We start from the raw sequence: 27,414 nt of genomic DNA on the forward strand, positions 1-27,414 counted from the left end.
AAACAGAATGCAACAGCATACCATATAAATCCTGGTCCACATAATTACAGTACATTCAATACCACATAATTACTATCTATATAATTCAACTGCACACCATACCACATAATTCCACAACACAAATCCACTCCACACCACTAAATTCCACTTCATACACTTCCACAACTAACAGTTTCAATCCAATCCACATAATTCCACTACGCACCACATGCATACACTCCATGACACATGGGTAAAATACATTGTCATTTACAACGTTAATAGCTTTAACTCGAGCAAATGTGAGACCTATTGCATTTCCAATGCTTGTTGTTCATGACGTCACGCAGTGCTGTCTCTAGAACGATAGCAGTGCTGTCACTTTCATTGTGTGACTTTAGTTCGCACTTACAGTTCTCCAGAGTGACAGCACTGCTGGCTGTTAACTCAGTTTCCTTGTCCACATTTTCATGCTCCTTTACATGTGTTACATTACTATCGGTTTTAGTGTGTGACATCAATGTAGAAAACTCCACTAGTTTCGCAACTGTTATTGTTCTCATGGAATTCTTTCTTTATTGGTCGATTTTGTCACTGCATGTTGCCGCACGTGACATTACGCTGTCAGTCGTTATGTACATCACCGAGGTCAATTTCCCCATGTGGTTTCGGCTCTTTTAGTTTTCGATTGTGTCATTAATCCAAATATGTCCTGATCCAACGTCACAGATGTCAGCTTCTAAGCCTGGTCGCGCAAATTGTTTTATTTGCCTCTGATGACCTCACCTTCTACATGTGCACGCACGCATGCATGCACATCATTGCACTATTGCTTTTTTCTGCTGATGCTGAACAATATCAGAAACAAGCATTGAAAATGCAATAAGTCTCGCCTTTGATTAAGTTAAAGCCATTTGCTTTGCTAATGGTATTGTGTAGCAAGCATTGGTTGCGCGCGCACACAACTCCTGCTTCTCCCCCTCCCCCACCACACATCGAGTCTCGCGGCCGCATCAATAAGATGTGGCCTAACTGCTAGAGCGTACGACCTCGAAGCTTGGTAACCAGGTTCGAGTCTCTGCGGCTCAACCTCTTGTGATTCTGGGCAAATCACTTAATCTCCCCACGCCTAACAAAACATGGATGTGCCCGTCTGGAACAGCTGGTGCTCGTGTAAAGCGCCCTGATACCTCCGGGTTGAGTTCGAGCTATATAAACCTACAAGACAAAAAACACGGCTCTGCGGATCTCACACGCCCTCACACGTGCACTCACTGTCACGGGCCTCAGAGATGCTCTCGTGCTCGTGGGGGATGCACTCTCCCCCCTCCATAAGTGCCCCTCGCTCCCAGAAGATTCATGCACTTCCTGCTGGTTGGCGAACAGTGAGACACAAGCTCTCACGTGACAAAGTCGGGGTATAGCGCCCACCAAGCGCTTCTCGGGTTTAAACAAGCATCATCATACAAATAGAACACGGTGATCAGTACGGGGTTGTTTGCTCTACCCCACGACCCAGTGGCACACTCATGAGTGACACCCTCAGTAATGACACACCCAGTAATGACACACCTGGTAGTGATACATCCATGAGTGATAACCTCAGGAGAGACACACAGGACAAACTTAAGAGTGACACACTCTGGAGTGAAAGTACATGGGCCCCTGTCCCTGCAGGCTGGACTCATTAAGATGTGGCCTAACGGTTAGAGCAAATGACCTCAAAGCTGGGTTACCAGGTTCGAGTCTCTGCGGCTCAACCTCTTGTGATTCTGGGCAAATCACTTCATCTCCCCACACCTAACAAAACATGGATATGCCCGTCTGCAACAGTTGGTGGTCGTGTATAGCGCCATGATACCTCCGGGGTGAGTTCGAGCTATATAAAATTGCAAGACAAAAAACATGGCTCTGCGGATCTCACACGTGCACTCACTGTCACGTGCCTCAGGGGTACTCTCGTGCTCGTGGGGGATACACTCTCTCCCCTCCATAAGTGCTCCTCGCTCCCAGAAGATTCACGCACTTCCTGCTGGTTGGCGAAGAGTGAGACACAAGCTCTCACGTGACAATGTCGGGGTATAGCGCCCACGGTTGTTCAAGTCACCAGAGAAGCCAGAGACACTTTTCTCTTTTAGAGCCATCCTAGTTCGACTGGCTCGCCTGACTTCCTTTTTTGCTAAAAGGTTTCTTATCTTTATGGGGCCTGGCCCCATACAGATAGCAAACCTTTTACGCCAGCAGTAAGTTGGGGCAGCCAGTCCAACTGGGACGGCTCTAAAAGAGAAAAGTGTACATCACTGGAAGCTCTTTTCCAATGGCTGGCCACCGTTTACCATAAACGGTGACGCCAGCCAATGGAAAAGAGGGGCAGGGCTTAAACCCCGCTAGTAAAAGCTACCCTAAATCATTAAATCTCGCCAGTGAGACTGCGCAGGTCTGCGCAGCCTACGCCAGGCGAGACCTAAAAAAGCAATAGGAAAACTAGTAGGTGGCTTTACCAATGATTGTTGAAGATATCAAATATATTTTCTAACTATGCAGAGTGACTGCCTTGCTACTCCAACATCCTAATCCCTTAAGTCCATGAAAAACACGTTGCTGGAATTCGTTCCTGCGCGCATGCATTTCTGAGGGCTGGGGTTACTGAACCATGAAATAGAGCAGTCCAGAACAAACAAACACTGGCAAAGCTAACAAGTCTCGCCTTTGTAACCTAATGGGTATGCTAATGGTTTTTGACAATGCTGTACAGCAGCAGTAAAAACAAAATGCGTTTTGTCGATTCTGTGCAGGATAGTAAGACAAATTCAGTATCATGGGGAGGTGATGTTTTTTTCATTAATACTATGCTCTCACATTATTTGCTCATAGGAATCGTAAGCACTGCATGAGATGATGACGTAAGTGTAACTTGAAATAATGACATTACTGCTACAATGAGTAGGCCCTATACAAAATGGGCAAACACAATAAACATGATATAATAGGGCAACAGTGGCTTTCTATGTTACTATCATTTCTTCTTGCATGGCCTATATTTCATGACTGTTGAGGAAACTACACAGATCCCAAAAGCACACACACATCACCCAAGTTATACCGACTAAATAACTTAATCTAAAATACACGTGCATTCGAGTAAACCAAATAATGAAAGCCCACCATAGTATGTAGCACTTGTCAAGGACAGCATTCTCAAGATGTTTGTAGGGGAGTGCAAAACTTGACTTTCACGAGCAAAGTTTTGTTAAGATCCCGTCGTTCGACCTCTGCATGTTTTCCAATATTCACTGCATAGCTGCATAGTTGTTGCACGTTATGAGTTTCACTGAGATATGACAAATCATAAAAGTCTGCACACTCAGAGTTTTGCGAGTTTTTTTAACAGACCTTCACAACAGTTGCAAAAAACACAATGCAACCTTGCACACACCATACATATGTACTCCTAGTGACATCATATGTCAGTAGCCAAGCTGAGATGGGACTTGCATAGCATGGGTGTTTAGTGTTTTATTTTTATAGCACAAACTCAACTCGAAGGTACTGAAGGCTTTACTTGAGCGCCTGTTACATTACACAAGGTCAGATCATTTTTTTTAGGTTTCATCTGATTGTAAAATCTCTTGTATTTAAAAATACAATAAATCCTAAAAGGGGCTTAGAGCCTGTCCGCTACTTATTTTACTTACCATTGGCTGTCTCCCACGTGGCCCCCATGTCACTTTACTTACCATTGGCTGGCTCCCACGTCACTCTCCTCTCGTTTCTTTGCATACTTATGGCCAGCACCTCTTCCTCGCCTCTGTCTTCTTCCTGGGCTTCGCATCAAGGTTTATCCTGCTGTTGAGCTTGGAAACAGTACTGCTTCCAGTGGGCAGTATCTTTCTGCTGCATGCTCCTTCAATGTAGGTACACATTTTTAACTTTTTTTCCTCCTCTCCCCTTTAGACAGGTTCCGGCCGAAGCCACTGAGCTGGTTGATTGAAACTCGTTCCACCCCATGCGCCCCATGTTGCCTGGACAGTTGCACAGACTTGTGCAACCCACCCCCAAAGCCCCTGTGCCGCATGGGCCCCCTGTTGCCTGGATGTAAATGTGCATTTCATGAATACCTTCAAACTACACATTGCCACATCAACATTACATCGACAAAAATTATTTCGCGCTTTGGCATGATGTCAACATTACCCAAAAGACTACCTTTAAATTATGATGTCATGTCAAGGTTTCTACTCTCAGAAAAAATAAGTTTGACAACATTTATTCAAATAGTAAACCCTCTAACCACACGTCGCATGTTTTTTATATGATGTCAAGTCCTATAAATGCTGCAAACATACAAACAAATGTAATATGCTTCAGTGTGATGCCAAAGCTGTCTGAACTCATAAAACTCTTTTGATATTTTTAAAGGATACCACATTGCCACAACTTATAAAAACACATGTAGGCTTTGTCACAGCATGAACATCAACTCACATCACAAACATTAAGTTTGCTTCATTAATGACTGAGGAAGCATGACCACAGAAAATTAATTTAGATTCTTTCATATCAGTATTACTGCACTTAAACAATAGGTTTATTACAAAATCAGCATTTCCTCACCTTCCACAATAGGTTAACACTGCGTTGTTGTACTAACCCACCTCCTCTATATATTTAGTCATGATTTAATGTAACTTAAAAAGAAGTCTCGTTTTTCTAAATGGTTTTCCTTGGGTTATTCATAATTGTATAGCACCTGTAACCATCACTAAGGCTCCCCATCCTTTCTGTACATTTCATTTTGCCACTGAAGGTACATCAGGTGCTTGTGTCTGAAGGAAGTGGCTGATTCGGGTCACTAATGACCACCTCTCAGCCTTCCATACCAAATGAAGAGCGGTCAGACGGTAGTGAATACAAACAAATAATTGTTTAGTTCGAGGCATGTGGGCTGCTGAATTCATATCTGTGCATAGATCGCCGCCTAGTGTTGGGTCCGGATGTTTGCACGTTGTTGTCCTGGAAGAGTCTTCGAAGTATCCTTGGATAGGTGACTCCTCCCCTGGACTACAGTGCGCATGGGCATCCTCTCCATCCTCAGATTGTTTTTTTCCGCCATTGGGTTCGGATGTGCTATCTTAGCTCAAGTTAGGAAAATATTTTTTCGAGGCCAAAAGGCCTTTAGTTTGCGTCGGTACTGTTTATCGATCGGGTTTCGATCCAATCCTGTTAGTTTACTGACTTTCAGCACCGACTTTTTTCGCATTTACCTGTCCATCGACTACTTCGACGATGGAATCGAGGACGCCATTCAAAAGGTGTCCGGTATGCAATGCGAAGTACCCACACATCGACGTCCACCCGGTGTGCAACAAATGCCTTTCGCCGGACCACGACGAATCGACATGCATGGCCTGTGCCCGGTTCCGTTCCAAGAAGACTTTGCGGAATCGACGAGCGGCGAGACTCGAGGCGCAGCACGCGGCACCGGCCCCAACAGACATCTTCGACGAGGCCGAAGACGTCGAGTAATTAGAAGTCTTGCCCTCCAGTCCCGTTTCCGAACACGAACCCGGATCGGACGAGGTAGACGAGTCACTCTTCCACAGAGGTGAAGATGACACAGAGGTAGGAGACGACGAGGAGGCCTTAGGGGCCGAAGAGAGTAGCTCCAATGATGAACAAGGCCTACCTGTTCAAACCGTTGAAACACCAGTGCCACAGCCTATGGCTCCGGTCGAGGGATCGCCTTCGGGCCTTACCCGAGACCCATCCCGCAGTCCTTCGGCTCCGCCCTCGGGCCCGGCCTCGGACGTTCAGCGGCAGCCATTACTACATAAACAGGCTGGTTTCCCTACCACAAAACCGAAACCGAAAGCTACTACGGTTCCACCGAAACCGAAACTGAAAGTGGCGCTAGTCGGATCGAGGCCTTCGACGCCAGCGCACCGCGTCGGCACCAGCCGTACCAAGAGGGACTTCGGTGCCGAACTTGAAGCGGGCGACGTTGGAGTCGACAAACGGAAAAAAGCCATCGGCACCGACAAACCTGCTCGGCCACCGGCACCGACGACACCAAGGGCCGTACCGCCTGCTGTGTCTCGCATCACTCCCTCGATGACACCTAAGCCTCAGGTATCGAAGACTTCGACGGTGATCTCTGCACCTCGACTCGATGAACCGCCGGCGCCGAAAAAAGCCACGGCCGCCTCTACAAGCCTAGCCGGTGCCAAAGCCTCGAAGGCGCCCCAAGTACGACCTGGTGCGACGCAAGGCAGCAAAACCACAGCTGTCCTCCAGGACACGTCGGGTTCCGGTTCGATCGGAGCTCCAGCAGCCTCTTCGGTGCCGGCCAATATTACCTTCGGCTTGCCTCCGTCGACAATCCCAAAAATGTTCCAACTCAGGACACAGGTCACCCAATCTACGGTCACACCTGCTGAGACGTCTTCGGCACGTATCATCGACGCCGACACTGGCAGGATGATTCTCCACCACCGAAGGATAACTTCGGAGCCGCCATTGGACCCTTTCAGGATCCCACTAAAAAGGAAGTTGCCTGCTGAATCGGAACCACTCCTTTATGAACCCTTCCATTCATCCTACCAGGATCTACACCGGTTCTCCCCCACACGCTCCGATACGGATGCATTAGAGGACTACATGGGTGACCAAGTCCCCTACCATGTAGACACGGACCCTGATGACCAGCAGGACCCTGATCAAACTTGGGGTGACCCTGCAGACCCCAATGCACCTCTCGATGCACAGGACCAACAACTCTATGGGGCGAAAACATCTCCTACGGAGGACACTGCGGCGTTCAACGCTCTTATCGAACGTGCTGCAAATAACCATGGGGTACAGCTTCACTCTGATACCATCGAAGATGACTTTCTAATGGACACCTTTGCATCCTCAGAAAGACATGTAAAGACTCTGCCAATGTTGAAGGGGGTCCTCAAACCAGCCAAGGACATTTTCAAGGAACCCACCAGGGCACGAGTGATAAACCCCAGGATTGATAAAAAATACAGATCAGCACCTGGGGATCCTACTTACATCAGAGGACAATTACCACTAGACTCCATCGTCGTAGCGAATGCACGCAAGAGGGCACACTCGCAAACGACAGGTGACGCTCCTCCCCCGGACAAAGAGTCCAAGGTGTTAGAGACCTCTGGCAAGCGAGTTGCCGCCCAAGCTGCCAACATATGGCGCATAGCCAACACTCAAGCGCTCCTTGCTCGCTATGATAGAGCGCACTACGATACACTGGAGCAAATATTCCAACATCTCCCTGACCAGTTCAAGGAAGGCGCAGAAATGCTCATCAGGGAAGGACAGCTACTAACGAACGCTTCCATCAAATGCGCACTAGATGCTGCAGACACGGCTGCAAGAGCCATAAACACAAGCGTCATGCTGCGACGACATGCCTGGCTACGGATCTCAGGATTCAAGCCTGAGGTACAAAACAATATACTGAACCAGCCCGTCAACCCCGACTACTTATTCGGGCCAGAGGTTGACACCACCCTCGAAAAGATAAAAAAGGACACGGACACTGCGAAGTCCATGGGCGCCCTACAAACTCAGTCCTTTCGGAGCGGCTCCTTTCGTCGCCCCGGAAACAAGGGAGCAGGTAGAGGACAGGGGTCACAACAAACATATAACAAAGGCAATACACAGACCACCTATGATAAAAACACCCGAGGTGGATATCGTGATCCAGCACAAAGGGCAGAGGACGCGGCTACGGCAACACCAGGTCCTCCCCCAAGAACAAGCAGTGACGCCCTCTCCCTTCCTCCCGACCACATAACACCTGTCGGGGGAAGGCTACAAAGGTTCCTGTCCACGTGGAATTCCATCACCACGGACAGGTGGGTCAAAGATATTATAAAATACGGTTACTGTCTGGAGTTAACCTCCACTCCACCCACAATACCACCAAGAAGCCGTCCTATGTCCTCAGAGCACTTAACGCTCTTACAGCAAGAAGTGCAAAGTATGCTTCTAAAAGGCGCTATAGAGGTCGTACCCATCCACGAGCAGGGTGCGGGAGTGTACTCCCTCTACTTCTTAATTCCAAAAAAGGACGGGTCGCTCAGACCTATATTAGACCTGAGACCCCTAAACCAATACATTCTTTCAGAGCACTTTCACATGCTCACTCTACAGCAAGTCCTTCCGCTTCTCAAGCAGGGAGACTTCCTAGCCACACTGGACCTCAAAGATGCGTACTTTCACATACCCATCCACCCCTCACACAAAAAATACCTCAGGTTCACTGTTCAGGGGCAGCACTATCAGTTCAAAGTCCTTCCCTTCGGCGTGACAACAGCGCCCAGGGTTTTCACGAAGTGCCTAGCTACGGTGGCAGCACATCTACGGAGGCAGCATATACACGTCTACCCCTACCTAGACGACTGGCTCGTTCAAGCGAAGTCAGCCCAGCAATGTGCAAGCCACATGTCCCGCACCATTCACCTTCTTCACAGTTTGGGATTCTCACTAAATTATCCAAAGTCCCATCTCCAGCCCGCACACGTACAACAGTACCTAGGTGCGACTATAGACACTCTGGCGGCCACAGCTCAGCCAAACTTAGTGAGGATCAACAGCATACAACTGCTGATCTCCAAGTTCAAACCCAATCACTCACTTCCAGCGCGAGTGTTTATGCAGTTGATAGGCATGATGGCCTCCTGCATCTTCATAGTCCCGCACGCGAGATTACATATGCGCCCACTTCAGGAGTGCCTAGCACGTCAGTGGAATCAGGCTCAAGGACAGTTAAAGGACCTAGTGTTGGTGAGCGGTCGGGCATACAACTCTCTGCATTGGTGGAATCCACAAAACCTTTGCAAGGGCCGACCATTCCAAGAGCCTGTCCCACAGATAGTACTGACAGCGGACGCGTCTCTCCAGGGATGGGGAGCTCATGTACTCCACTACACAGTGCAGGGACTATGGACAACACAACAAAAGAAGTTGCACATCAACCTTCTGGAACTGATGGCAATCTTCCTAGCCATGAAGGCATTCAAAGTACATCTATGCAACAAGGTCGTGTTGATCCGGACGGACAACATGACCGCAATGTACTACATACAGAAACAGGGAGGAACACACTCTCCACAGTTGTCTCATCTGGCTCAGAGCATGTGGAAGTGGGCCATTCAAAGGAACATGTTCCTCATGGCGGAACACCTCCCTGGCAAGGACAACCAGATGGCGGATCTGCTCAGCAGACACAGCCACCAGATGCACGAGTGGGAGTTACACCCATCAGTACTCCAACCGTACTTCCAGCAGTGGGGTCATCCGGAGATAGACCTATTCGCGACAAGCGAAAACGCAAAATGCCAAAGCTTCGCCGCCAGATTCCCACATCCGCAGTCGCAGGGCAATGCGATATGGATGAACTGGTCCGGCAGATTTGCGTACGCTTTTCCCCCAGCGCCATTGATACCGCTAGTGGCCCGCAAACTCCGACAACACTCCCTGACACTCGTCCTAGTTGCTCCCACGTGGGCACGCCAGCCGTGGTACACCACCTTCCTCGAACTTTCCGTGGTGCCGCATCAAAGGCTGCGGCTCAAACCCGCGCATTTGACGCAGAACCATGGAGAGGTTCAGCACCCAGATCCGCAACAGCTGAATCTGGCGATCTGGCTCCTGAAGTCCTAGAGTTTGGCTATCTCAACCTGCCACCTGACTGTATGGACATCATCAAGGAGGCCAGGAGACCCACTACCAGAGCTTGCTATGCAGCCAAATGGAAAAGGTTCGTCATTTATTGCGGTAATAATGACATCAACCCGCTGGACGCATCCATCCAAAACATCATCTGTTATCTCTTACACCTATATCAATGCAATCTGGCGTACACCTCTATACGTGTCCATTTGACCGCAATCTCAGCCTATCTGCAAACCAGGCAGCACCTCTCTCTATTCAGAGTGCCTGCCATCAAAGCATTCTTGGAAGGACTCAAACGAGTCATTCCACCAAGCCACCCACCGGCTCCAATGTGGAACCTCAACTTGGTCCTCACACGCCTGATGGGTCCACCCTTTGAACCTCTACACTCATGCGAGATTCAATTCCTTACCTGGAAAGTGGCCTTCCTTGTAGCGATCACTTCCCTAAGAAGAGTTAGTGAACTCCAGGCACTAACCGTTCAAGAGCCATTTATACAGGTTCACACCAACAGGGTCGTACTACGTACCAACCCCAAATTCATGCCCAAAGTAATATCGCAGTTCCACATGAATCAAACTATTGAACTGCCAGTTTTCTTCCAAAACCCACAAACTGTTGCAGAAAGGGCACTACATACACTAGATGTACGGAGGGCCCTCATGTACTACATCGATAGGACTAAACCCTTCAGGAAGACAAAACAACTGTTCGTTGCCTTTGCCCCACACCACAAAGGTAACGCCATCTCCAAAGCAGGGATAGCCAGATGGATAGTTAAGTGTATTCAAATCTGTTATCAAAAAGCAAAACGCACATTAACTATTCCACCACGAGCCCACTCAACACGTAAGTTGGGGGCTTCCATGGCCTTCCTAGGAAATATTCCCCTGCATGATATATGCAGAGCAGCCACATGGTCCACTACACACACATTTACAAAACACTATTGCGTAGATGTGCAATCAAAACAGCAGGCAGCTGTAGGACAGGCTGTTCTCAAAACACTTTTTCAGACCGCTGCAGCTGGCACGGGTAGCCGCCGCCAATAGAGGGCACTGCTATGTATTCTATGCACAGATATGAATTCAGCAGCCCACATGCCTCGAACTGAATATGCTACTTACCAGTATGCATCTGTTCTTGGCATGTAGGGCTGCTGACATTCATATCGCCCTCCCTCCTCCCCGGCGCCTGTCGCAGCTGCAGCTCTCAGAATTACTGCAAGCATGGTCATCACTTTCTGTATCTACTCCATCACTGCCACAATGGCGAAAAACAATCTGAGGATGGAGAGGATGCCCATGCGCACTGTAGTCCAGGGGAGGAGTCACCTATCCAAGGATACTTCGAAGACTCTTCCAGGACAACAACGTGCAAACATCCGGACCCAACACTAGGCGGCGATCTATGCACAGATATGAATGTCAGCAGCCCTACATGCCAAGAACAGATGCATACTGGTAAGTAGCATATTCATTCACAATACACTCAGAGCGGAGCCCAGTCTGCCCAGTCTCTAGGATGCTGCAGGGGGACTGAAATCAGCAAGCATAAAGATACATTTAGTACATTTCGTAACTGGGCTAGAACAGACCCATAACGGAATTTTCCAGGCAGGTGCTGCAAGGCAATGGAAAAGAGAGAAAAACAATCTCAGGGCTCATATCTCATGCAAAATAGCAAAGTCCAAGATTGCTCCAGTCGGGCCCGCCACCAGACAAGTGGGAGAAGGCCTCTAGCTAGTGAGAAAGGTATGCGCTAATAAGAACAGTCTATTCATTAGTGAAGCAAAACCCAACCTTGAGGAAATGAAACCTAGCAGAAGCCTTTTCTCAGAAATAGCAAAGGATTAGTTTCGATCATGATTCAAAATGGCGCCTGAAAAGAAAATGGTGCCACGAATGCTAACTTACATAGGATAATGCGTAAGCAAGAATATTTCTAGTCTAACATGTCAACTGCTCAAATGATTTTGTGTTGAGTTTGTGCTATATAAACCTGCAAAAAACAAATCCAAAGGAAGAGTCTGACAGAGCATATATACTTAGTACAATATATCAAATACCACACATCACATAAAAATATCTTGGCATATCGCACACAAATACACACATAGATGATAAAACGATGTTTCAAAATTCAAATGTCAAGGGCAAAAGGCATAACCATCCAAATCAAACTCTTGCAGTAATCTCACATATTACACCCGCTTGTTGTGATCCATTTGTATCTTTTTTTCATCATTGTGAAACAAAAAGATGCAAATCAATCACAGCCAGGGATCTACCTAATTGTTTGTAAATAATATGTATATTGGGACTCAAACCCTTTACTCTTCTTTATCTACTCACAAGCACTCTCCCGAGCACCCTAATTTTACTTACTGTGGAGCCACAGTCTGCTCTTTAAAATTGTTTTACAAGCATTCAGTAGGCGGTAAAATGCAAATGTTTTGTTCCTGCATTTCGGTTGCAAAACATTCCCACATACTACTGAGATTCGGTATTAGGAATTTTATTTATACAGTCACTCACACAATCACTCACTCCCCCATACAGCTACTAACAGAGCTTCTCACTCACACAGCTGCTCACACATCCATTCACACATCCATTCACACATCCATTCACTCATCCGCACAACCACTTACATACCCATTTACACATCAATACAATCACTCATGCGCTCACTCACTCATCTATACAGCCACTCACACAAATGCCTACTGTGCAAAACAGCCAATAACACACCCACTAACTTACCCATACACTCAGTCAAACATCCACTCGATTACGCATACATTCTCTTACACATCGTCACTCACCCATAGAGCCATTCACACAGCCACTCAGTCACCCAGACAACCACTCACAAACACACAAATACACCCATAGAGCATCTCACACAGCCACCACAGTCCCCGATACAGCCACTCACTCACACTCACCCAACACCGCCCATACAGCCATTCACAGCCACCCACTTACCCATTCAGCTACTCGCACACCCACTTCCTCCACTACACAGCCACTCAGGCACCCACTTCCACATTGATACAGTCACAGTGCCACCCAGATGACATATATTAGAAACCGTATCACTCATTAGTACCAAAAGAGTAGTAATTTAACTTATTCAGTAGCTTAGTTTATATCTTAGTAGATATCTTCAACTCTCAGAAACACTTACACACTCACTGGATGATGTCATCAGTGATGTCACTGACCATGTCATGAGTGATACCGGTCTGTCTGTAAAAGCTTATTTCGTTTACAGTAACCATAAATGCATACAAACCATAGTTAAAGTTAGAATATAAAATACATTTTACCAGCAGGAATATGTGCAAAAAATTGTCAAACAGTCGGAACTAAAGTGTCTAAGTGCTTCATTAAAATATTCAGTCTATCGTTCCACAGACTCCTCATGCTTTAAAAGGATACTACATCCCCAGTCGATAGGAAAGCAAGATGGCAACTGCATAGTGTCCCCACGGTCGAGCTCCCGCTACTTGCTCCCTCTCCCCGCTTACTGCATTGGAGGCATTGCGCGGCGTTTTGTTTCAGCCCTGATCGGCCTGGCGTCTGTGGTGACAACCGGTGCAGTATGGTGGACAAAACGGCTGCTTCCTGCTCTGCTGATGCCTCAAGGGAGTCTGTGGGCGCGCTGGCGATACTTCTGACCCGTCTTACCTGGTTGTTGTGCGGCGCTTGGATTAGGTGGGCTGGCCCGCTAGTGGAGTCTACAGGACAGCCTCTTTCTCCAGATCAGACCCTGCCTGGCTGCTTGTGCTGCGCATCATGGCCCCAAGGCTTCCAAGCTTCTCAAAGAGAAGGGAGATGTGTGGCCCTCTTCTGCTCGGGCTGCTGTGCCGGGTTCAAGACAGGAGTCTCCCTTAGATCATGCCGGGGGAGTGCAGGTAAGCTGGTTGACTATCATTCAGTAAAAAATCGGCCAGGGAGTTTTGGGGCAGGTTGAAAGGATGACTATGCCAGATCAGTTTCAGGCTTTGGCTAAAAAACCTGGGGGACTCCTGGCTCCTGTGGAAGGGATTTCTGGCTCCAGTAAAGAAATTCAACCTCAGCCAGCAATCACTGACGTTTTCACAACCAAGGACACAGGGGATGCCTTGCCCGCCAGGAGATCGCTAAGAAGCTGGAAATTGATAAGACAGGCCTAGGTGCCGTACGGGAAGGTGATGATCTGTCCGGCAGGCCTATCTCCGAAGGCCTGCCGGACAGGGGGGCTTGATGTGGTAGATAATGGGACTTCCTCCTCAAGGTCATCAGGGCGGCCCCCAAAAAGGGTGATATGCGAACAGAGTGAGGTTGGTAACCTCACAGAGTCCACTCAGGAGACCCCGGACAAGGAGTGCAGTGCTATGTATGCCCCGAGTTCTGCTACCCCGAAGGAGCTTTGGGCAACTCTGACCACAACATAGGGCATACTTGGTTGGTGGCTGCAGAACTTACCTCAGATGGGGCTGACAATGTTTTTCTGCTCCAAGATGGCTCAGAAGACTCCAATTCTTGCCTCACTGAGGATGGGTGCAGCTCTTCACCATCTAGTTTTAGCACACTAGAAGCACCTGAGACAGCCCTTAAATGCTGAAAGCATCAGAAGAGCTCCAGGAGCAACACAGACTCCCGAAAGAGCAGAGAGAAACATACCGTCGGTGGCGGGCTGAAATTGGACTATTTTCATACAAAAATACTAGGGATCCCAGATGTAGCTCCAGCTCCGGGCGAGACGGCTCTGTCTGCATCACAGTCTGTGGGGATAGCTGCCCTAAAACCCGATCTTGGCTTAATTTTGGAGTCAATTAAGGAGCACCATGCGGAGACCCAGGCGGATGGCAAAAAGGCTAGGCAGGCCATAAAAAAGCTGGATAGAAGAAAGGACTACTGCTGTGGAGACCGATTTGGTAACCGTGAAAGAGCAGGTTAAGTCACTTGATGCCCAATTGACAGATGTCCTGTGGAAGCTAGAGGACTTGGAGAATCGGCAGAGAAGGAATAATCTCCAATTTCATAGGATTGAGGAATGCTTGGAAGGGGACGACATTTGATCTTTTGCGCTGATCTTCTCAGGAATGCCTTCCCTGAACTTTCAGGATGGAACTGGGAGACAGAAATCCAAAGGGTCCACCGGTTTCCGTTAGCCCGACCAAGCCTACTCAAGCCAGTAGAGATCAAAGGCAACCTAGGGCTATTTTAGTATTGTTGGTAATTTCCTGCTCCGCCAAGCCATTTTTGAGAAAGCCCACTCCGAGGCTAGACGTAAGATGCTGGCTTTCAAGCCTTTTTGCCAGCACCTGCCAGATTGAAAACAATTGTCAGAGGGACTATAACATTTTTCACCTCTAAAATACAAGCTAGAGACTATCTTTGTCAAGCACTGGCAGATAGAAACAATGTGTAGCTTAATTCGGGGTAACCCTATGAAATCGTTTAGTACAGGGGGGTAACTCTTTCTTATGGTGTGGAGGGCGTACGGATGAGCCTGTACAGAAGGAGGTGGGCTCTTCGAAGTGACGGATGGATGGCAGAAGGGCTTCTAGTCTTGTTTTCTCTCTACCTTCTCTCACAGAGACCCGCGTGGTCTGGATGCTTTCAGTGGTGGGGGTAGGGGTGGTTTCATGATGGGGGAGGGGTTTCTGTGGGGACTGGTTGGCTGGGTGGGGGAAAAGGTTCTGGTTGAGTTGGTATGTACACTGCAGCAAGGTTATCTTAGTTTGATTGTTTATTTTGTTTTACAAAAGGAAAAGTGGCAGCGTGAACATAAACGTGGCCGGAGGAATGTTTCTTCAGCCTGTGAAGGGCAAGATTATTCGAAATTAAGCCTTAAGGTGTGGGGCCCTTGCCCGGGACCCGTTATTCCTTGGTTGGCAAAGCTGTTGGTTTGGGCAAGCTCTGTGGGGATGGCTTAGCTCTGTATTGAGACTATCAATATCTGCTGGCTGAACTATACATTTCAAAAGAAGGCGGGTCCAAGAAGATCTTACATTTTTAAGAGCAGATGTTTACTGCCTGCAGGAGACCTATATTGCCCAGCGCGATAGTGCTAGTTTGAACTATTTAGGGTGGTAGGTAGCTTGCCAAACAACTCAGGATATCAGGTCTAAGGGGGTGCCATATTAGGTAGTCTTACCTGGGCAAAAGGCAACAGACAAGTTTGGCAGATGGGTAATAATGGAGTGTAAAGCTGGTACCTGCTCCTTTACCCTATGCTCAATTTATGCCCCAGTCGTTGATGACTCTGGCCTGCTTTATTTTTTAGCGAATAAACTACCTTCTTGGCTTGCTCCATATATAGTTTGTTGGGACTTTAATTTAAATGGGTGTCAACTCCATTGTTAGATTGTTTTCTTTCTGCATTTAGATTCAGACATGTTGTATAGCGCTTTGGTTCGAGACCGTCTCAGGCTCACTTCGGTTCGCTGTTTGTTTTGACCCTCATTGGTATGGTTTCAGTCACATTTTCCATTGTTGTGTACTGAAAACCAGAAAACCTTTGCCTGTCGATTCGGCGTGCTTCAATCACGGCCTTAGGGACTCTCCTGTTTGGGCCTACTCTTTATATCACCGACTTCGACCGAGAATGTGCTGCCAATGGAACGAACATGGAGAGATGCAGCGTAGAGATATTGAAGACACACCTGACATATTGGGAAAACAAGATGTAGAGCAGGAACAGGAAGATCTTCATGAGGCCTCTGCTGTGGAGGAAGAGGCCTTTTCCATCCATTTGTTTTTTAAACAGCCTTTTTTTTTTTAACTTTTCAGTATATACATTCATTTTCATGAATAACATTTCTCTTGTTCTGTATCATATTGGTTTCACATTTTTGCATCCATTAATATTTATACCATCAGTGTACTGTTTATCTCTTCCATGAACATTCCCCACAATAACTCTCTACCTCCCCCCCCCCCCCCCCCCCGTTCCCCTACTGCAGGTCACAGTTAGTATTCAGCTATGCGGGGTGGCACCTCTCTGGTAGGTCTTTCCATCTCTATACGAAAGGGCCTGTTGGGATGAGATGGAGAAGCTCCTGCAATACCTCCCTGAGTAGTATAAAAAAGGGGGACATGATATTGCAAATAAGGGCAAATTAATTCCAACATTTAAATCCGGTGTTCTCTAGATTCAGTGGACACAGCAGCCAGGGGCATCAATACAAGTGTGTTGTTGCATAGGCATGCTTGGCTATGCATATATCTGGCTTCAAGCCAAAGGTGCAACAAACACAATTATATGTGCCATCTGATAAAGAGCTAAATCAATGGAGGCGTTCCAAACCCCTGCTTCGCGTGGCTCCTTTTGGCATCCCTCATACAAACTGGGTGATTAAAACTACACCACTCGATCCTTCTACCTTCTCGTATAGGCAGCAACAAACCAAACACTCAAGGGAGTACTACAGAGGCACATATAGAGGAACAATTCCAAGGGTCACGGTAGGGGTGCCTCAACACTCATCTGCACTCTCCACATCAAAACAGTGACTCTCTACTCATTCCTCCCGACCATTCAACACCTATTGGAGGCAGAACATCCATGTCTTCCCATATCTGGGTGACTGGCTCTTCAAAGCCAGTACACTCCTCGTGTGTCAACAAAACATTCAGACTACTCTCCATTTTCTCCATCAACTGGGGTTTACTGTCAACATACAGAAATCATACCTTCAACCTTTACAGATTCAACCGTATTTAGGGGCTATGCTCACTACCAAGATGGGTTTTACAAACCCAAATGTAGTGAAGATTCAAAATATTCAAACACTGCTACAAGAGTTTCACCCCAATCAACACAACAGTCAAGACATTTATCCAACTCTTACGGCATGATGGTATCTTGTATTGCAATAGTAACACATGGTCGACTGCATATGCAGCAGCTGCAAAAAATGTATGGTGCTCCAATGGTTTCAATTACAGGGTCAGCTACAAGATCCAGTGTTGGTAGGCAGCTGCACTTCCCACTCTCTGCAGTGGTGGAACTCACAAAACCTATCAAAGAGGTGGCCATTTCTCAAACCTGTACCCCAGATCATTCTCACAGCAGGTGCATCCCTTATAGGATGGGTGCTCACCTACAGGATCTCACATTTCAGTGTCTCTGAGATACCATACACCAGGGGCTCCACATCAACTACCTCATGCTTCAAGCTGTTCACCTAGCATTGAAAGCATTTCTAATTCACCTAACAGGTAAGGTTGTCTTGGTCCGGACAGACAGTATGACAACCATTTACTATTTACAAAAACAGGCGGGCGGCCACTCTCTACAGTTATCATGCCTATCTCAGATGATGTGGTGTTGGGCAATATGTCACAACATCCACTTGCTAGCGGAACACCTACTAGAGATGGACAACGATTTTGCCGACCTCCCCAGCAGGATGCGGCACCAAGTCCACAAGTGGGAACTCCACCCAAAGTCCTCCTTCCATACTTTCACAAGTGGTGGTTTCCACACATAGATCTGTTCACAACTGCAGGCAACTCAAAATGCCAAATCTTCGCCTCCAGGTTCCCACACCCACTATCCAAAGACAATGCTCTATGGATGGACTTGTCAAGTATATTTGCTTATGCTTTTCCACCTCTCCCTCTTCTTCCGTTTGTGGTTCGGAAACTCAGGCAGATGCCCTCTTTCTATTAGCTCCTACTTGGGTTCACCAGCCATGGTTCAGTACACTACTCAAACTCTCAGTAGTTCCCCACGAGAAGCTTCCCCTCTATACGGACATTCTCACTCAGAACCTTTGAGAAATCATGCACCCAACTCCAAAGGAACTCAACCTTGCAATGTGGCTCTTTAGGTGATATAATTTGGTTACTTTAATGTCCCACCTGAATGTATGGCCATTCTTAAAGAAGATCGCAGACCTACAACTAAAGCATGCTATGCAGCAAAGTGGAAAAGATTTGTCTTCTACTGTTGCAGTAAATAAATTAATCCATTTGATGCAACTGTGCAAAAAACTGTTTGCTGCCTTCTTCATTTGGATACCTCTTGCCTGACTTACACTTCATTATGTCTACATTTAGCTGCAGTTGCTGCCTATCTACAAAACAGGCAAGACTTATATTTGTTCAAGGTGCCAGTTATTAAGACTTTTATGGAAGACCTTAAAAGAGTAATTCCACCTAGAGTTCCAACTGCACCCTCATGGAATCTCCATATTGTACTTACCAGACGTATGGATCCACCTTTTGAACCCTTGCATAACTGTCCTCTCCAATTCCTATCTTGGAAGGTTGCTTTTTTCATCTCACGTAGGCGTGTCGGTGAGCTCCAGGCATTAACCTTGGAAGAGCCTTTCTTCCCACTACCAGATTGTCCTTAGAACCAACCCAAAATTCCTTTCAAAAGTGATTTAATCTTTTCACCTCAATCTTTACATCCTTTCCAATTATCACGACAAATAAAACCCTAAGGTTGCCTCAGAGAAGGCAATTTCATGTAAGGCAAAGGATTTAAGTATCTTGCGAGTAATGTTCCAGGCGATTCACATGTCAATCTGTATTTGACAGTATTACCGGGAAAAGGTTTGCCATGATTTCACACTATTACTAATCGGTATGTATAGGGTGAAATACCACATTGCAAACCCTAGCCGCTTTCATGCATTGTGAAATAAATACTGTCCAGGGGGGCCTCTTCGTTGTGATAATAAATAAGGCTGTAAAGATTTTGGAACAGTACAATAGGATAAATAACACTTTGGCAGTGCAGGATGGACATTGTAGTCCAGGGTTGAAAAACATGTCAAAGATTTGCTGTGAAAGCCCATATTTTTGTGTGACTATTAACATTTTGAACAAAATGTGAAAGTAACATTACTAGTATATGTAGAACACAGTCTAAAGCACGTTGTACAAAGTGTAATTATTAAATTAGCTAATGTTAACTGATTCAAAGTCTTTCTTTACTGTTGATGTAATTTACATCTTAAAAGCAGAGTAACTTGCTACCCGGTATTTGGCATATGATTAAGACCTGCAGAGGTCAAAATGCATCATAATGATGGAATCTTTGCTATGAATAAACACATGCTGAAATGAGGATCTGATGGTGGGCTTGCTTCATGGTGTTGCTTTGATGGCTTATGTTTTCTTTTGGAATATATTTATATTTTTTTATTAATTTATTTATTGATGCAACCCCACAGGATTGCAGCAAAATATGCCGGTTAATTTTTCTTTTTTGATTTTGGCCCCAGGGGTTGGTCCCTTTTCAAACTTCAAGACAGGGAGCTAAGTCCCGAGTCATATAATGGCTGGGGCAACATTTTTCTCATGTTGCTGTCAGCCAATCTGAGCTATTACTCCGCTAGAATCAGACTCCCAGAAGAGCAAGATGGTCCATGGGTAAACAAAGCTCCCTGAGCAAATCAGAACACTCTATTTTTAAATTGGTGCTCTCACTAGACTTTCACGGGCCCAAGCGTCCAGATATACAAATATTTTTAAACCTTCATTTTTCAAACACTACAGAACTGATTTATACTAAATCACAAAAGCAGAATCTGTGAACCAAGATTTAGCTTCCTGCTAAATTTGGTGTAGTTCTGTTCAGCAGTTTTTGTGGTAGCACTGCCTAAAGAGGTCTATAGAAAATGCATGTACACAGTGTTTGTCTAGTGGAAGGCATTGTGCCGAAACAGGTCGGCCACCCATTGTTAAACTAGTTTCTCTGTGACATGGAATAAATCATGTATTTGAAGGACTTCAGTCTCTAGATCCTCACAGCAGTTGTGATTGCACTCTAAGTCCCCGAGAGTGCCACTGTGTCTCTGGAAAACACTGATGAAAGTTTAAAAAGGCCCCAGTATATGTGTGTTAATTTCTGCCATTCGCCATTGTGTAGTTCCAGGCCGGATCTAGTTACCATTGAAAATCGATATTTTTGTTGTGCTAATAACTTGGGTGCCATTTGACAAATCTTCACAAAGTTGTTGCGACACCACCCCAAGGGACAAAAAAGAGACATACCAAATTAGTTAGGACTAAAATAGGGCCCATTATTTAAAACCATTGAAAGGAGTAGAACATATTTGTGTTCACAAATAAACATTGTGTATAAAGATCATAAATTACACTATTGCAGCTATTTTCCTTTGAATGCTAACAAATACTTTCTGTTCCACTGTTTTTCAGACGGCCACTGTCACAACCTATTGGCTCAGTGTGCAACAGTGAAATTCACCCAGCTTTTGCAGACATGGCCGACGGATTTTCTGCTTTTTCCACCCACCGCAGCTCATCTGAAACTTTTGCAGAGGATCCTTGTGGGAATGCATCATGCAGAAGGAAGTTCATCTCACTGCCCCTCGTAGGGGAAGAGGAAGTCTCGCCCTATATTATGGACCGTAAACAAACAGTTAGGATGCTTCTACAGCCCTCCCTGTTGGATGCACCCCTTGCTAGAAGCCTCCCAGCATTACAGCAGATATATGAAGAAGAGGAGGATGAAGAAGACGAATGTGCAAATGACTTGGATGAAAAGGGACTTCTCCCAAGGGAGGAGCCACATTTAAGCTGTCAAAGATCTTTACTGCTTGCGGCCAGCCTCCATCAGCATGACCCTCAAGGTCAGGCGTGGCAGAGTTCTTCACACACCAATGAGGAACAAGGACTGCTTGACCGTCCTAAGGAAACGAGCATCACTCTGAAGAGTGGAGACTTGGCTAGTCAAGAGCATGACTGTGATGCTTCTAAAGAGGAAAAACAGAACATTACAAAAAAGAGCACGGTCGCCACCCACATATCAAAGGACCTTTCAATAGGGGTGAATGTGGAACTCATTGGCCAAAAGGAGCTTTGCTGTATGAAGGAAAAACACTGCGGTGCTCGGACTGAGAATGATCAACGGCCATGGAACAACGTAGACAAAAAGGACATTTTAGAAGCAGAAAACAATAACAATACCACCAAGTTCGAAGGGGCCATTATTGGGCAGCATCCAAATAACCTGCACCTCCTCCACCATCTCAGCACTGATCCACTAGTTATTGACACCAATGACTGCCCTCCCACCCAGGGTGCAGAAAACATTAAGCCAAATGCCACTGGGGTCTCCTCAGTGCTGGAGGAAAACTCAAGGTTGGCCAAAGGAGCTTCAGAGAGAGGGAGTTACAGCCAGCCCAAGTACTCTGCTGACAAGATCTCCGAGAGCTTTGACAATGCCACTCTGGGGATTGAAAGCACAGCAGACCCGGTCATTAAGCTGGATCCGGCCAAAAATAAGAGCTCCAAACTGAAGGACAGGATCCTGCAGTTCCCTCTGTGCGAGAAGGCTCTTGCCTTCCGTATTAAGCCAAGCTCCAAAGAGAGCCTTCTCTCACTGGGTCAGTTCAACTGCTGCCATGTCATATGACCACGTTTTGTTGCATGTCCCTTCAACAACAATAATCTTACTGCACAAACTAAGGCACTCCAAACACCCATTTGCCACGCCTGCTCCTGCTCACCAAGCTTTTGTGTAATTCATGTGGGATTATGTAGAGCCAGCCTGACTACAAACTGTGTCCCACACGGTGAATGTAAATGTAGGAACCAAAGGTTTAAAAATGATGAAGTTGTGAAGCCTTTCGCAAGGGAAACAGGGTATGAGTGCAAAACGGTTAGCAGCTAAAGGGTTGGTTAACACAGCAGAACACATGCTATGTACGTCTGAGCAGGACATATATTTCAGTAACCCACCAGTTGTAAGTTCGAATTTCACCTTCCAGAAACTAGTAGCAGTTCAGTCAATTTAACCACCTTGTGTTTTACAGTTTAATTACCTCAGCACTGCTCTAGGTTAGAGAAATGGACATCATTGTAGTGGTTATTAATTGCTATGGGTGTTTCATCACTAAAACTGACATGATGGTTTCAAACCAATCTTAGGGTGTGAGGAACATGGCCTGTCTTTAGCATTAGATAATTGTTTTATTTGAAATATAGAACTATTTGTGCAGAACCCTGACTTTGAAACCACATGCAATAATGTTCTTGTGCTGCCCATTTTGCAAGGCCTTTTTAGGAAATATTTACATTTATGGGGGAAAGGGCAGATCTCTGTCTACTAGATTGTCTCTGGTGCCACGAGGGACTAACAGCACTGTAAAAGTAATGTATCGGGCTAAAGCAACAGGCCTGAAAGGCATAATTCCCACAGTATTGTGGGCATGTATATTTTGTTGCTGATGGAGTGTTCTGCTAAACTTTCCTTTGCTCATGTCTTAAATTTGCTAAAGTCAGTGCTTTTACAACTCATGTTTCTGTAACTTATTTAATAAGTTGTGTGTTTCCCTTCCGAATCTGTTACAGTGGACTCTTCATAGGACCGTGATAAATCTTAAAAACTAGCAACAATATCTGTCATGTGAAGCACTCGATTAACCTCTGACAGAAGGGGAAGAAGCTTAAAATAGCCTCGCCCAGAGGGCATTTGGTTAGCAAGATGTATTGTTGAGCAATCGTTTTTGTTAACGAATATAATGGATAACAAAGCTCTCCTCCACACAAGGAGAACTCACGGCACACGAGTTTAAAGGAGTGAGATTTAAGAGATTGTGACCAAAGATTGAATCATGGGTTTCACCTTTAATGCAAAAGTCTACTGTCGATGTACTGAAGCCAGAAAAACTACATTTCAATTTATAACATTTGTTGGCTGCCGAAGGTCTTGGGAAGAGAAGCTAACATCCCGCCGCGGCTGTTTGAGTCAGACTACGTCTTCAGAGGCGAACAATCTGGATTCCTACCACGTCAAAGGGAGCACTTCTAAAAGTACAGTCACTGTCTTGAGTACTCCAAGTTATTGAGGAGACTAGTTTGACTTCATTAAGTTGGATAAAGTAACTTTTGACAGGTAGAACATGTCACAGCCAAGAGCATCTCGACTCAATGTGGGCCACTGCGGAGTTCCTGTTTGTCCCCTCTCACGTTATACATAAACGCAGGCTAAACCCGCTCTGGCTGGCCCACAAGAGCTCTTGACATCATTCTCTTCGAGTTAATAGGATTGAAATTCAAGTCAAAGACAAAGTTGAGACCTGAGGAGTTATCTTTGATAAAAGGCTAACCATAGAAGGCGAGGTAAATCAGGTTATCCAATCCTGCAATCATCACATCGTGATTCAAAACAATCCCCTCATTTACTTTCTCAGTGAAGTAGAGCGAATATAGCTAGGGCTTTGATTAGAGCAAAGATGGACTAGGATTATTTGCTTTATCCTCGAAATCAAACCTAAACCAATTGCAAGAACTACAGAGTTCTGAAGCAAGATGTTTTCTTAATAGGCCTAAGAAGTCCCATATCTCGCTGCATCTTTATGCACTGGCTACTGGTAGCTGCACTAATCCAATTTAAAACTCTTCTACTAACTCACACATCCCTAATTGGCACAGTGCGGAGTATTTGAAGCAATGCTCTTCACTTTATTGTCTTGCGAGAACACTGAAGTCACCTGAGAAACGTCTGTTGGTTCCACCTTGGAGTATTGAGAAAAATACCGGGGTTGAGTGGCCCGTAGTTGTTGGCAGTGGATTATGAAACCCTTTCCTCAAATATCTGTGGCAGACACACTGGAAGGAGCTAGAGATGCTTTTATTTGTTTAAATCTCTCTCTGCAGAATGCAACGCTTAGTTCCCTATTCCTGTCCTTGATGCTTTATGAGACAATATGATAACAGTCATGGTCTCCTAATACAAAATGTCCCACTGCTAGATTATATTAAAGTGAAATTGGCAATTGAGACCTGTCAAGAGCAAGATTGTTCTAAGATGCACAGGGAGTTACACCACTCACACCCAAATGAGTGACGCAACGTCCCATTGTAATTTTCCTGGGCAGCTAATCTGTTTTCCTGAGACAGCTTGGAAACGGACCTGGTCGAAATATTTTCACTGCGCTCTTCAGTATAGTAAGAAGATACCCAATATTGGACCAGTGCTTTAAGTTGGAAATGACTATCGAAGATAGGAAGCACTCCAAAGTAATAAGCGTCTGCTGAGATGAACACATAGCTCCGAGATGGAAACAGCTGTACACAATGGAAATAGCTCTCCATTATGGGATTAGCTGTCCCAGTTGGGAATGGCTCTCCAGGATGAGAATGCCACGTCTATTTCTGTGCAAACTCCATCAGTGCCTGAAGAAAGTGCTGTGTGCAGGAGGAGCTAGCTTAAGAGAAATGGGGTTGTGCCAGAGATCTCAGAATAAAGGAATAGCTGAAGAAGAGCATAAGGGTAGATTTAGCTGCAGAAGAACTTGAGTAATAGAATTCACCGCATGCAAGCCTCGGGAAGAAAAGCACTCTGCAGGATAGCTGGAGAGAGGCGTTTGCAGGAGGAGCTTGGTAGAAACCGCTTTTTACAGGAACTCTTGAAAGAATGAGAGTAAGAGATGTGTCGCCAAGTGAATGCGATTGTCGGAGGGAAGACGGAAACAGAAGCTAGAAGGCCATATACGGTTCTCAATTGTGGCTTTTAATTAGGTGCTTGTAAGTCATAACAAGTTAAGGTGCAGTATGCATGAAATCATCCGGGTTTTTGAGATGGATTGTTCTCTGCTTTCTTTTCTTGGGATAGTCATCAACCATTGGATGGCTCCCCAGGATACCCAAGAAAGAGAAAGAGTGGCAGTAAGCTGTATGGACCTACGTTCTCTTCTGTTTGTAATAACCGTCACCACACCCGGTGGGAAATGTACATAGGACTCCTTTTGTTCTTTCAGTGAGGGCGGGAGTGAAGGAACAGAAAGTCTAAATGAACATAAATGCAAGGGTGCCTCCCTCTCATTAACAGTAACCAGTAGCTACTGAGGGAAAAAGGGTAACAAAAGCGGTCAAAATGGGCCCTTCCTTTAAAGGCCGGTTATTCAGACCTAAGCATAGGCTGTTTATTGCCGTTCATCCTTTGAGGTGTTTCCCAGCCATCTCAGGAATTTATATCATAGGCAGACATGCCAACCCTCCCGATTCAGGCAGGAGACTACAGATTTCAAGGCTAGACTCCCGCCTCCCGATACCTGCAAGCTAAAACCCGATTCCTCTGGGATTTCAGCTGACAGGGCTTGCTAATTCTTCCAGCAATAGTCAGAGTGGCGATGCAGGGGCACTAGAAGGTGTGACAAACCAACAATGCCTCATTAACAAGCAAATGGTCTTTTAAAGACCTGTGAAGTACTCGGGCGGCTGTGTGTGTGTGTGCCTGGGCTGCCACACGGGGGGGGGGGTGTTGGTATATGCACTGCCACCAACCTGCCAGGCGAGTGCAGAACACTTGCATCGCCCTCTCTCTGCCTGCCATTGCGCTCCATGCTTCTGAAAGGCAAGAAAAAAAATGTGCATTTGCATTTCAAATGTCCGATCCTGCAGCAGCACACTTCCAAAGCCCATACATGACAGTAACCCGATTCAAGGCCCCATTCTCCCGATTTAAAAAAAAAATCTCCCACTTTGCTCTTCTGAAATGTTGGCATGTATGTCATAGGTATCTGTCCCTCTTGCGAACCCCATGCACAACAAAACAACAACCAAACAAAACAAAAAAACGACCACACCAATTCTATCAAAGCCAATCCTACTTCTCTTGGATCTCCCTGATTTAGACTTAACCCGCCCGTTTCTCTCTTTTCCCTCTTCAGAGCACTATCCATAGCTTAGGTTTCAATCCCCTCCCTCCACGCTGTGGTATTCCCAGTGTCCTCCCCGACCCCGTTTGGTCCACTTCCTGCAGAAGCCGCAACTCTCCTGAGTTGCGGCGGCAAACAGGCATCTCCTGGGGCCGTCCACCAATCCTCACACCAGACCTCCGGTCCGTCGTCCACGGCAGTCTCTTTCCCCACTTTGCTTTCTGGCTGCACGCTTTCTTCTTTTCGGCCACCGGCTACTCTCCTGATTCTCCTTCTCTGTGTTCTTGGGTTCTCGGCTACCTCCCCTTTCTTCCTTGTTCCTCCTCCGTGTGTCTTGTTTTCGCCTGTCAGATTCCATCTGACAGTGGTGAGTTTTTGGATACCGAGGCGATAGCCTCATTACTCCACATTCATTTTGAGTTGTTAGTCGCTGTTTAGGTTGTCTTATTGATGTGTGACGCCTTGTCACAGTTGAGGATGGAGCACAAGGTCAGCGCTGTGATAGGCCGCGGGTTGCGGTCAATTTGGTTTGCGGGAGTGTCAGCAAGTTTTATCGCAGAGTCTTGTATTCATCTGCCAAATGTCTTCTGGCGGTGATGAGCTTTTGATGGCTGCCGCGGCGTTTGCCTTCTGACAGTGATGAGTTTTGGGTACCTGCCGGGGCGATTTGCCCTCAGGCAGTGATGAGTTTTTGGATGCTGTGTTGCTGTTTCAGTTTCACAAGGTTAGCGCTTTGGTGGGCCTCGGGTAGCGGTCAAATGGGTTTGTAGAAATGTCTGCAAGTTTCCTGATCAGTGGGTTATCTTTTTGATCCAGTCCTTTGTAGAATGTCCTGTTGAGTTTGCGGAGATGGTCGTCCAACATCTCAACGCCTAGGTCTCTGTGAAGATTGGAGCACCTGCTGCAATCCGTAAGGCCCTGCTCTGTAGTGTCTGCAGGTCCTTCCGATGCTGCGGGCGGCAGCCGCTCCAAACTGGTGAAGCGTACATCATGGTTGGTCGAATTCTAGCGGTGATTACTCGCACCTTGCTCTGCAAGGGCATCGACTTGGTCTTCAGGAGTGGGTATAATGCAGACAGTTTTGTTGCTGC

At 46.3% G+C, this 27,414-nt stretch overlaps 1 protein-coding gene across 1 annotated transcript in view; it reads left to right on the plus strand.

Moving 5' to 3' along the window:
* Nucleotides 1-26,205, plus strand: part of LOC146775759 (SNF-related serine/threonine-protein kinase-like) — a 252,112-nt gene extending 225,907 nt beyond the window's left edge. Inside the window, exon 6 of the mRNA XM_085638992.1 lies at nucleotides 20,856-26,205. Coding sequence (XP_085495118.1) covers nucleotides 20,856-22,074 — 1,219 coding nt within the window. The 3' untranslated portion in view covers nucleotides 22,075-26,205. The remainder of the gene's footprint in view (nucleotides 1-20,855) is intronic.
* Nucleotides 26,206-27,414: the final 1,209 nt, after the last annotated feature.

This window comes from Triturus cristatus, chromosome 12 (genome assembly GCF_964204655.1).
Source record: "Triturus cristatus chromosome 12, aTriCri1.1, whole genome shotgun sequence".
In the NCBI taxonomy this organism is placed as follows: domain Eukaryota; kingdom Metazoa; phylum Chordata; class Amphibia; order Caudata; family Salamandridae; genus Triturus; species Triturus cristatus.